Source organism: Borostomias antarcticus, assembly GCF_949987555.1.
Source record: "Borostomias antarcticus genome assembly, chromosome: 12".
Lineage (NCBI taxonomy): Eukaryota > Metazoa > Chordata > Actinopteri > Stomiiformes > Stomiidae > Borostomias > Borostomias antarcticus.
This window is the reverse complement of record NC_140245.1, coordinates 13253774-13266613: the sequence shown is the minus strand read 5'-3', so window position 1 is coordinate 13266613 and position 12840 is coordinate 13253774. Positions and strand designations below refer to the sequence as shown.

Here is a 12840-nt window from a genome sequence, read left to right as displayed (position 1 = left end):
TCTTTTTTTCAATGGGGCAAGTACAATGTGGGTTGTGTGCAATAGTCTATGTATGTGCAATGTGTTGTGTATGTGCAATGTGTTGTGAGTAGGCCTAATATGTGTCATGTGTTTTGTATGTGCAATATGTTGTGGACAACGTGTTGTGTGTATTATATGTATGTGAGACATGTGATGTGTTGTCCTCCTCTGTTTCTATGTATAGAGTTGATTTGTGCAGCAAACGAGTCCAAGACAAATTTCCCTGAGGGGACAATAAAGTATATTCTATTCTATGTATATTTACATTTCTGTGTATTGTATTGTATAGTCTATTTGTATAGTGTTTTATGATTGCACATTTTGTACTTTGTACTGATGTCCCTTGAATGTGGCTGATGTAACAGTGCATTTCCCCCTCGGGGAATAATAAAGCGCCTACCTGTCTACAGTCGTGGTTCAACGACGCCATCTAGTGGATCTTACTTGCTTTGCTTCTAAAAATATTTTCAACATGGCTGCTCACATGCAAAACAGTATGGACGATTGGGAATAGGTAGCCTACGTATTTGTTGACTACAGAGACACAATCTGCCTCGAATTACGCTTTTAAATTGAGAAACTACGATATCTGAATAATACAATTTGGTGTAATGGAATCGATGCAGACAATGTAGGTCTATAACACTGTCGTTGCTGCAGAGCGGGGTTGTCATAGGCTACTAACTTATCAAACGACTTCTTCGTTCGTCTGGGCTTCACTGCAGCAGAACATGGACACTAAAGACGTCATTCAACTTGCCGTGCAAATAGAAAAATCTAACAACAAAGGAAACTATGAAGACATCATGTCTCTTCTGACCACCCTCAACGAAGCAAATATTACTGTTGAACATTTGCAAGGGACAGACATCGTTGGGGTCCTATACAGGGTCCTTAAAAACTGCTCACACCCTGCAGTGAAAAAGAGAGTGAAACAGTTGTTGTCAAATTGGAAGAAACTGTATAGTCAGAAACATAGAGAACATGGAAAAAGCAGTGATACATGCACTGCTGAAGCGAAGATGACATGTCTCCCGTCAGACGGAGTCTACCTCAGTGTCTCAGGTGAAACCGTTATAGTGGACAAAGGTTCAGTTTTCATGCAGGGTGTTTCCGAAACGGGATCACGCTCAACCAGCACACCTGCAGAGGGAACCGAGTGTGTCCAGGCTGTAAGAGAAGAGATGACCTCATCAGATGGACATTCAGCTTCGGGCTGCCGTTCGAGAAACTTTGGACCCCCTGCTGCCCCTGCAGAAGCGACCTCTCCTGTCAGTGAAGAGTCCTGCGTCCTAAGGTCCAAGTGTGCCCAGCTGCTCCTCAGCGCCCTCCAGCCAGAGGAACGAGAGGGGAAGACCGCAGAGCTCGCCAGGAGTATCGAAGAGCACGTCTACACGCTCCACAGTGTGAACCAGGCCAAATACAAGGCCTGCATCAGGAGCAAGGTGGCCAACCTCAGGAACCCCAACAACGGACACCTCCGGCAGGGCCTTCTGAGTGGCAGCCTGGGGCCTGAGGCCTTCGCCCGGATGTCTGTCCAGGAGATGGCCAGCGAGGAGCTCCAGCGTTTGAGGGGGGAGTACTCTGCCCGGGGGGTGAGCGAGAGGCAGCTCCCCGGTGGGCTGGAGGGGACCCCCACTCAAAAGCTGCGCTGCAGGCGATGCGAGGGTTCGGACTGCACCGTGAGCCAGGTCTCCCGCGGGACGCTGTTCCTGCCCGCCTGGGTGCGCCGCGGTAACCCCGCTGAGGACGCCATGACCTTTGTGACCTGTGGCGGGTGTGGCGAACACTGGTACCACAGTGGCTGGGTCTGTCTCTGAGCGTCAACATCACTGGTCCCATCCTGCTTTTTTATTTTTATAAAGATTTGTATTTAGAAACCTGTAGCCTAAAATTTAGAATATTATTATTGTATTATAATATATTTATTTGATGAATTTGTTTTTTTTTAATTTAGGTTATTCTAATGATGTCATCTCACCCTGTATTTCACTGTCTTTCAATGTTTTTTTTTACAATTCAAGATCACGAAAGGCTCTATGTTTTACTGGAACAGTATTTCACCTGTAATACCCCAATTGCACAATGTTTTGACATAAACGGATTCATAAAAGCTATATTTTTCTGTACAGCCTGCAGAGTCAAATGTTTTACCTTCTAGCGCTGTGGGTAAAGTTATAGCCTCTTTATTGACTTAGCATGTGACCCAGTGAGCTATAGTGTCAAGCATGTGACACTCTAATGACTCATTTCAAGTCTTTCAGGCTAGGACCGAGGCTGCACTTTGATCGAGCTCATGGGTTGAGTTTATTGCAGTGCTGTTGCTCCTCTCTGTGCTTTTGATTTGCAGGACGGTGTTGGTGGGCGGAGCCGGGAGGGTTGTCAGAGCCAAGGGGGGATGATCAGTTTAATTTGATGATGGTGAAGATCAACTGCTTTGAATTAGCAAATTATGCTCATAGCTAGCACTTGATGACCACTGTCTGTCCCATCATATCTAGCTAGCTCAGATACATCAGAGAGCCCCCGTTCAGATGACCCTAGCTGTGTCAAACCCAGCTGACCCTAGCTGTGTCAAACCCAGCTGCTCATACACTGCAGCACTGATGCACCACCAGGATATTTGTCTCTAAGCATCGGTACCCGGAGGTCACTGCACATGACGACAATGACGAATGAATGGGCAGAGGTCTGCGCTCTACCACTGCCCTTCTAGTTGGCAGTAAATGAATAAAGTGAATAAAAGTTGGAGTCCTGTAAAAACTCAATTCAATTTGACAAAATATAGGCTACAATCAAGAATAGGCTACAGACATGACGGACAATAAATGTCAGAACAAATCAAACAGTTAATAATCATGGAACATATTTTACATATAGCCTACTGTGCATGTTGTGTGTCTACTGTTACACCGATATGAGTCATACAGATAATAGACTTTTACTCTTGGCTCTCTGCTTTTTGTCTCCCCACTTCTGCTTAGCGGCTATAGGCCTACTTAGTTTAATCTACATTCCTTAGGAGCCATTCTAAGTGCTTATTGTGCTTTGTTATCCTATCATGGACTACAGGGATAGCTAACACATAATGGCCTACCACGTAGGCAACACCTCTGTAACTATCTACTCAGCTGATAGTCATGTCTCTCCTATGAAGCCCATGTTTATTGCTCTGTAAATGTTCTTAGCCAATAGACAAACATAATCCAGGAGCTTGCTCGATCGTCTCGTTGAGAGAGGTCAGGGAGGAATTTTTCGGCCCCTGGATGAACTGTTTTTTTTGCTTCCCTCTAATATGTAGCCTAGGGGTAGGACGTCCATCTCGCTATTGCTCTCTGTAAAGCGCATTGTGTTGCCTCTGTGTATGAAATGCGCTATAGGCCTACAAATAACGTTTGATTTGATTTGATTTAAGATACACAGATGCAATTTATTAAGCAGATATATCTGCCATAATGAATTCCACGTATTTCCTTAGTTAGAATACGTGTAGGCTAATTATAATCCTCCTGATGCACATGATTCCATCCTGGTGCTCCCCTCGCGCACGGTGGGCGTGCCCAACGGACCTGGCCATCCCAGCGGCGCGCGCATGTCACCGGGGAACCTCGGTTTGAGGATCCTGTAGAGGAATGGAACCGGGGAACCTCGGTTTGAGGATCCTGTAGAGGAATGGAACCGCACACCGCCGCCGAAGTACCAGTTCAACGACAAGGTAGAGTTTTGGTCACCTTAAAAAGCCGCGTATTGAACGGCCGCTTCACGTCGCTTAGAGGTCAGCCATTCAAACGTGCGGTTTTGAACTAGAATATCCTGCATTAGCCAACAGAGCTAGGTAGCTAACGTTAGCTAGCGACAGACAGCTGATGGTGTTCATGCGCGTGATATATCACACCACTTTCAGCCCTAGACCGGTTTTGTGTTAGATGATTTTTCCTTAGGCATTCCAGTTTGACCAAAAATGATCCATTTAGCTAAGCCTAGTTGTTGGCTAGGGGCTAGGTAGCCTAGCCTGGTAACGTTATGTTAGTCTAGCTAAGGGAGGAGATATGTTTGTATCCTGTCTCACCTGTAAACCAGAAAGTCTGGATGGGCTACAGTCCATGCATGTGTGCCATACGGTAAAATAATACCTGGACGCTGCCCACACTCTTGCGTAACATTTATTATAAGCAGTCTTCTTCCATTTGCTATCTTCAGTATTTCAGTATTGTGGAATGAGCAGCATTGGGGACTTTAGTGCAATTTGTCCCCCAATTCACGTATGATGTAGGCTATTCAGCCTAGTTTGGGCACCAATTGATATGTCATGTTGAGCATATTCATGACGGGGAACTCGCTGTAACGTTTCACTAGTAACCAGGATGACACTTCCCCTTTAAGCGAGTGCTGGCAGATGCAGGCACATGACTTATCGTGTGTGTGTGTGTGTGTGTGTGTGTGTGTGTGTGTGTGTGTGTGTGTGTGTGAGAGGGAGTGTTTGTGCAGTGTGTGTTGTTCAGTCTACAATTTCTCCACTACAGAATACCTCAGTTCACACACAAAAGATGACTGAGCCGTCTAATTACAGAGTCTCCGGAGAGACTTTTTACTGAGCCATTTACATCCATCTAACAAGAGGCAGGTTTTGCAACTTTGACCAAAATGTTCAGTTGCTGCATAACCCAGCTTTCTTGTTAGACGTTATTGCAATATGGGACTGGAGAAGAGGCAGTTATGACGTTGCCTAACCTATTTGGCTAGGACTATCCCCATTGAATACATAGTTACAGACCGCAGTTAGGGGCCAGGCTATAGCCTATCTCTATTGCAGAAACACCAGAATACTGGGATATCAGGGCTGTCTCAATGTTATCACAATGTAGGCTAATCAGTGTTCTGGTCAATGTTAGGCTTGTCGTTTAAGGCCCCAAAGTCAAAGGAGAAACAGTGATTGGTGATTGCGACAGGCAGGCAGATTAGATAGCCTCCCAGTTGCCCACTCCTCTATCTCCCATACCCAGCAGAATAACCAGTTCAACCTGATGTTCCCTCTCACTCACAAAGCCCGCTCCTCACGACCCTTTCACATGTTCAGCAGCAAAGCTGCTCTGGAATTCCGGTTGAATCCTCATCTTCGGCCTAAACTGCTCTGAACTCGTTTAAGTGTGTAAGTGGGCTAGTGGATTAATTGGGCCCCAACCCTTACACACTTCAGTCCTCTATAGGAAGCAGGAATTCTAATACCCTATCAGACATCCATTTTGGCTAACAGTGTTATAACCAACCGCTTTCATTCAGTTACTGACTTTTGGAGATGTTTTTTTGGTTTTGAACCAATGTGGCCGACTGACTTGAGGTTAACGTGAAGCTTAGTGCACAGTACCCCAGAACCACTGAACACTACCACTGAACCACTACAGTACCCCTGAACCACTGAACACTACCACTGAACCACTACAGTACCACTGGACACTACCACTGAACCACTACAGTACCCCTGAACCACTGAACACTACCACTGAACCACTACAGTACCCCTGAACTACTGAACCACTACAGTACCCGTGGACAGTACCCCTGAAGCTGCACCTGGCTACTGCACACTATCGCAGTAAATAGGTCAGTAGCCCATCAGTCAGACAGCATACTTGAGCAGATGGCATGTGTCTGTCTCATGCCACTCTCAGAGAAGGGTCACGTGATCATGGGTCAAATGTTCACTGTCCCATGTGACGCATGCATGCAGATGCATCCCTGCAACTCTTCCTGTCTTTCTAGGAAACGTCCCCCTCAGACACTGAGCCGGTCTGTGGGTGTAATGAACAGGCTACGCACCCTCATTAGGTGAAGGATTGAGCCGGAGGACTCGTGATCCGAGGGCCACGTCGTTCTCGCCGACGCATTCACACGAAAGGTTTCGAGCTGCGGAGCCGTTGGAATCTCAAACTCGAACCCGTTCCGCTCATTGAAGTTCTTTTTCCCGTTTCTGTCCTCTTCCCAGGTCGCGGTGCTCCGGAGAGCGTGTGATCGCGCCCCGCCCTCGCTGTAGCGCACGCAGGCGCGCCCTCCCCCCACCCTCCGAGCCCCCCCCCCCCCCCCCCCCAGCCATGGCGTCCAAGTCGTCCCTGCTGAAGGTCATCCTGTTGGGGGACGGCGGCGTGGGCAAGTCCTCCCTGATGAACCGCTACGTCACCAACAAGTTCGACACGCACCTCTTCCACACCATCGGCGTGGAGTTCCTGAACAAGGAGCTGGAGGTGGACGGGCGCACGGTCACGCTGCAGATCTGGGACACGGCCGGCCAGGAGCGCTTCCGCAGCCTGAGGACGCCCTTCTACCGCGGCTCCGACTGCTGCCTGCTCACCTTCAGCGTAGACGACAGCCAGAGCTTCCTCAACCTGGCCAACTGGAAGAAGGAGTTTGCCTACTACGCCGACGTCAAGGACCCCGAGGCCTTCCCCTTCGTGGTGCTGGGCAACAAGCTGGACGTCCCCGAGCGGCAGGTGTCAGGCGAGGACGCGCGCCGCTGGTGCCAGGAGAACGGCGGCCACCCGTACTTCGAGACCAGCGCCAAGGACGCCATCAACGTGGCGGCGGCGTTCGAGGAGGCGGTGCGGCGCGTGCTGGCGTCGGAGGACAGGGCGGAGCACCTCATCCCCACGGACACGGTGGACCTGCGCAGGAAGCCCCGCTCCGGCGCCTCCTGCTGTTGAGGGGGTTGGGGCTCTGCGCTAGCGGGACTCTCTAGGAGACGAGAGGGGGTGGAGGTGACCCAGGTGAGTCTGGTACTTCTACCAAGGTGGGACTATCAGCCAGAACACTGACCCGGGGTCGTACATACAGCCCCTCAGAGACCCCCTCAGCTCTCCTCTCCCGCGGTCACGCTCGGCCTCCTGAGCACGGCCCAGTCTCTCACTCCCCTGGAGCCAACATATCAAAGCGTCTAACACACGAGCACCAACACAGCTGGAGCTGCTGGGCGGGGCTAGTTTGGCTAGAGAGTATTTATCAGCGACTACTACGATGGAGATATTTACTTATTTTTACACCCCTCCTTTGAAGAGGGGCACTGCTGTGCAAATCAAAGTAATGAAGTAACTGTACTAAGTAATGACTAAATGTTGTCTGTCTTTTTTAATTAATAACAATCCCTTTCTGTTCAGTGGGCCGAATGCACCAGATTAAAGTTTAGCTACTGTTGTGATTTGCAAGGTTTATGTGGCGTTCATGACGTTACTACACTATTACGTCAGTGAACTAGTGTGGGTGAGGTGAAGCTGATGTTAACCTGGCCTAAACTAGGTAGTCAGGGTGAAGCTGATGTTACCTGGCCTAGCTCCAGACCTGGACTAAACTAGGTAGTCAGGGTGAAGCTGATGTTAACCTGGCCTAGCTCCAGACCTGGACTAAACTAGGTAGTCAGGGTGAAGCTGATGTTAACCTGGCCTAGCTCCAGACCTGGACTAAACTAGGTAGTCAGGGTGAAGCTGATGTTACCTGGCCTAGCTCCAGACCTTGACTAAACTAGGTAGTCAGGGTGAAGCTGATGTTAACCTGGCCTAGCTCCAGACCTGGACTAAACTAGGTAGTCAGGGTGAAGCTGATGTTAACCTAGCCTAGCTCCAGACCTGGACTAAACTAGGTAGTCAGAGTGAAGCTGATGTTAACCTGGCCTAGCTCCAGACCTGGACTAAACTAGGTAGTCAGGGTGAAGCTGATGTTAACCTGGCCTAGCCCCAGACCTGGACTAAACTGGGTAGTCAGTGGTGTCACAGCCATTTGGCTAAAGAGCATTGTTTCAGAAGTTGGAGTCCAACGCTGTCACTGTGCTTTACTGATCAAGATTAGGGTCCATGCAGGCATGTGGACGTCAGATGTGAACACGTTTGAGGGCTGATCATCGCAGCATTACCCACAAACCACACAGGCGGCCGCTGAACGGACTTCTCACATTTTAGGCTCATCACATTTCTGCAATCGGACATGCCTAAGAAACAGCTTTAAACAGCGTAGTCTCATTCAGCTTTCTGATCAATGGTCGTCTAGTTTAGTTGATCTAAAATATATTGTTTAGCAGCTGAAATCCCGGGGCTCTGGGATTCAGACTGGTCTGTTGGTCTCAGCCCCCTCAACAGTCCCTATGCAAACCAGCACACAGTGTGTTAAACTGTTCTCAGAAATGTGTGAACTTGAAACTCGCACCATTGCAGTTAGTTGGTGTAATGTAGTATATGACTATGAGGCAAAGCATCATTGCGTCCAAACTTCGTCCAGTCATTCGTCCAGTCATGTGACCGTTTGAGTTGAAACATGAGCAATTTCAAACACTGAGGAAGTCTTTGTTGTTGTTTTTGTGCGTGTTTAAATAAAGTTGGGAAAAAACTGAAGCTTTTCATTCGTCATTTTCAGTTTTTAATCGTCTTTAAGTGTTTCCGTATAATGTTTTAAAACGTTGTGGAACAACAGGACTGTCCTGAACCTTTGGGTGGCTGGTTGAGATTAGGCTGCTTCTTTTTGGTGGGCTCTACTGGTGGAGTGAGAAATATCAAACCTCTCCACCAGGGGGTCTGTAAAGAAGCACCCCGGTGTTTGATGCCTTCAGGAAGCCTTGTTAAAGCCTATGCAAATCCAGATTGGCAGGTCTGGTGGATGAGACAGTCTTCCTCTCTGATTCCCCAGTCAGTGCTATCTGATGCAGCACCTGAAGCTGCTTATAATGACATTTTTTGGAGGGAGCTACAGTGAATCACTACCATGGTTACCTGGAGTGTCTCTAAGCATCAGTGTGAACAGCAAGAGGCCCAGTGAAGTCCTTCAGTCACTCCACATGAAGTCAAGTATTTGCAGGACAGAAGAGACGGAGACAGTTTCACCATAGTAAAAAATATCAGTTTTACTAGAGAAGGTTACAAAAATCACTATAATACTATAGGAGTCAGATAACTATTTAAAACTTAAAAAACAAACAATAATGCAACAACTACAGGGACTACAATGCCATCAAAGTACAATGGATTTCTTTAGAAAAGAGTGTTGGTGGGGTGAGCTCCCTACCAGTGGTCAGTACGATCGACTACACATCACCTGAAAACTGCAAAGACACAGTCATGTCTCCTTCATGCACTAAGGAGGAGACCACGACACACCCCAACACGGATCTTCATAGGAAACTGAATGTGGGTTTGCCTACATCACCCAGAGGCAAAGCACGTATATATCAAACATAACACACATGGCAATAGAGTCCTTTTATCTGTATTCAGACATTTGCACACGTGGACAAATACTGACATGCTTTTCATGAAAGGTAAAATAGTCGTTCCACTGTTTTGAAAATCAACTAACCAGTAATAATCTGTGTAGAATAAAGTTATTGATTGTAAAACAATATCTGATCAAATCAATATATGAAAATTCCTGACTGGTTACATAATATTGTAAACGTCCAAACAGTCTTGTGTGACTCACATAACAGGCCTGGAAATGGGACTCCGCAGTCACTCCCTTGGCTTGCCATAGTAAAATAAAATCCAAGTCAAGTTACTAATGACTGAATCACAGGGAAAATCCAGCTGCCTAAAACGGATAAAATATTTAAAATCATTTCATATTTTTTCACATTTTCAAATGTATACAAGCACCTCAATTCATCAGGACTGTATACTTCTGTATCCCTCACCCAACATACCATTCAAAGATGTTACATTACAGTTACTGTATATCAAATTCAGAACTAGTATTTGAATACTAAACATATATTGCAAAGGGGAACATTTACATATTTGTGATGGAGGAGAAATAGCATGGTACAACACTGACCGAGTCTGTCTCAGACTGGAGGTTTTACTCCAGTTCAACTCTCTTTTCCGCTGGTTCTGATATTTACAGGTGAATGCCGTCCATTTAACACGCAGTTATGACTTGGGTAAGTAAAAAAAAATAGGAGGCTAAGTGAATTTCATCAAACATGTCAACAGTATCACCGACAATATATCAAATCAAAGTTGGTGAGTACACATGTGAAGCAGAGATGTCATTACTTTAGACTGGTAAAACAAATGAGCCTTAGACGAGCTGGGGTCTCACCAGGAAAGATGAGTGGTTAAATCTGTAGGATGTCTATCTGGATGTGGTTTCACATCGCGGCAGAGCATGGCAATGGGACCTCGATCCCCGTGACTCTACTATAGTCAGTGTAATACTGTGGGAGCAGCTTGTGACTCAGAGAAGCATTACCATGAGATCTTATGAGAAGAGCCTGGTCCAGACACAACCTATTAGCCCCGCCCTGTTGACACGTAGATATTACATTATTTGATAGGTTCAAGCCAGCTGGAGGTAGTGCTACCCAGCCTATCAGAGCCCAAGGTGGTTATATCCACCATGGTTATACCCCCCCTCCTAGATCTACTGGAGAGAGGGAACCAGGGCTTGTTTGTGATCCAGTTCCCCTCTGGGTCCAGTAATAACTCCGTCAGCTCAGCAGACAAGCTGCGCCGTACAGTAAATAATAAATTATATAAATGTGGTATAGCCACATCAATGTGTGTCCAATAATAAAACACATTGTATAAATGTTGTTCCTAAGGTTGAAATGAATTGCACAATTTGTCAACTTTGATCAAATGAAAAAGACAGATCAGAAGGACAAATTATCAGGTAAACTTTCCATGAGAAGCCCCTTGTTCTTTGAATGTATGGGAATTTGTAAAGTTCTCTTACTTTTTTTTAACTAAATAGTGCAATAACATATCAGGTAAAAGAAGCTGGAGAAAATCAACGGAGAAAAATATCAGAGAGAGAAAGAAGACCAGAGAAAAAGATGATCATAGTAAACCTGGCATCCCAAAAAAAAAAGAACATTCATTCACATTCCCACAATATATTCATATATACGTATATAAAACACCAAAAAAAGAGAGGAAGTTGCTGTTTTTCTTCCCCGGGAGTTAGTGCAGACAGAGACCGTGTGGCTGGGCTGTTTGTGAGGAGCGTTTAGAGCTGGCAGCCATGACAGCACGGCCGCGTTCACTCCTCTCCAAACGGGAGGAGACCATCGCTAAAGACCTTTACCGCCAGCTCCACCAACCAGGAGCTCTCGTCTACCTGCTCCCGTTTCTCTCCCCAACCCATCCGCTCCCGTTTGGGCCGAGTGAACGTGACCGAGCTGGTGGTTTACTATGGGGGGGAGGGGAGGGGCCAGGGGGTGTGAGGGGAGCGGGGTCAGGTGGGGTCAGGTGGGGTCAAGGGAAGGCGTGGGGGTCGTGGAGCGTACCGGCCCGTCCTTATGAGTAGGAGGAGTTTTGCCCCTCCTTGGAGTGCGTCTCAGCGTCCGCCTCCTGGTCGTCCTTGGTCTTGATGTCGTGGTAGGCGTGGCCGCTGCAGGCGCTCTTCAGGTACGCCCAGTTGGCCGACAGGATCATGAGATAGTGGATCTGAGAGGGGAGAGAGACAGGGACAGGGGACAGACAGGGAGGGGGGACAGGGGAAGGACAGTGGACAGACAGGGATGGGAGACAGACAGGGGAGAGAGACAGGGACAGGGGACAGACAGGGGAGATAGGGGGAGAGAGACAGGGATGGGGGACAGACAGGCGGAAGACAGGGGAGGGAGGGGGAGGAGGGGGGGGGGGGGGGAGGGGAGGGGGCGGCCAGCGAGTGTGTTAGTTTGCCAGCAAGCTAAATACGTTAACAATGTGACACACAAAACACACATTATTGTTCTTATACAGTCATTATTAGTAGGGTGACTTAGTATTAGTGAATTACAGGCAGTAGGATTAAATACTTCCAAACTGTTACCTGCGTTAGGGCTGAACACGTTAGCCAAGTGGCCTGAGTTGAGATTCCATTCAGATGACAATTCTCATGGTTTTCATTTACATTGTTGCTTATTGTGCATGATTAATGTTTCACAAAATGAGCTCAGATCATGAACTAGACAAACTGCACACAGGAAGGAACAGTGGTCCTCATTCCTGAACATTTTCTTAAATGTCTTCTTAAATGTCTTCTTAAATGTCTTCGTAAACTTCGTAAGACCAACCCTAAGAAAGATCCCCGCCGGATTCATGAATGGGTGGAAATGTGTTCCTAAACCGCCAAAGTGTTCTCAGCTGTGCTCCCCTTCTTAAGTTGAATGCGCGTTCTCGTACACCTGAATTTGCATACATAAACGCCCCGCCAGCTCCTTACTACAGGGTCGTGTGCACACAAAATCCCCAGACAGCGCGGAAAAAGTTGAGACGTACCCAATTGACATGATTGATGTTCAAGGTCACGTGCAAATTCAACGTTTTATTCGTCACATGCAACAAAGCCTACCAGTAAAATGAGCAGTGAGATGTTTCTCCGCTGGCTCTTATAACGTGCACACTAAGCTTAAGCAAGGTGAAACAAACCAATACAAAATAACAAAAGAAAACAAGACGGTATATATGGGCTTTTAATACAATATGCAAAATATATAACCTACATGAAAAGGATGGGATGTACTGAGAGCAGATTGAATTGTAGCCTACAGTTTAGTTTTAATTTAGTTAAATGCATAGGCTACTTATGGATCTTGATAGGCCCCATATCTATATTATGTAGGACCATATGATATATTTTAGTTATGGATATTCACATGTTTATTTACAGAATGTAGATGTGTCCATTCTGACGACTATGGAATATAAGGTGCTGTTGTGCTGAGTCTGAGTATAGCGACTGAGTTTAATGCTTATTTATTAATTCACTGCCATTTGCAGTGTTTGTGTAGTGCTTTTATTTATTTTAGGACACCGCGATGCCTTGTAGAATCATGAATGTGAAACGTAATTGGAAATGATACAA

General features: G+C 46.7%; 3 protein-coding genes across 3 annotated transcripts in view; 2 read left to right on the top strand and 1 right to left on the bottom strand.

Moving 5' to 3' along the window:
• Nucleotides 1–575: 575 nt before the first annotated feature.
• Nucleotides 576–1841, top strand: tceanc (transcription elongation factor A N-terminal and central domain containing; the record flags this gene model as incomplete). Its single annotated transcript, XM_084447348.1, has 1 exon — nt 576–1841. Exon 1 carries the CDS (start codon nt 753–755, stop codon nt 1839–1841), a length of 1089 nt encoding a protein of 362 aa, XP_084303474.1. The 5' UTR covers nt 576–752.
• A 1806-nt stretch (nt 1842–3647) lies between these two features.
• LOC311316045 (ras-related protein Rab-9A-like) lies at nt 3648–8354 on the top strand. Its single transcript, XM_084446788.1, has 2 exons — nt 3648–3736; nt 6005–8354. The coding sequence occupies exon 2, from the start codon at nt 6111–6113 to the stop codon at nt 6714–6716; it is 606 nt and encodes a 201-aa protein (XP_084302914.1). The 5' UTR covers nt 3648–3736; nt 6005–6110; the 3' UTR covers nt 6717–8354.
• A 2934-nt stretch (nt 8355–11288) lies between these two features.
• LOC311315963 (neuronal membrane glycoprotein M6-b-like) overlaps nt 11289–12840 on the bottom strand; it is a gene marked incomplete at its 3' end in the record, with an annotated part of 18750 nt that continues 17198 nt past the window's right edge. The window contains exon 7 of the mRNA XM_084446693.1: nt 11289–11438. Coding sequence (XP_084302819.1) covers nt 11289–11438 — 150 coding nt within the window. The remainder of the gene's footprint in view (nt 11439–12840) is intronic.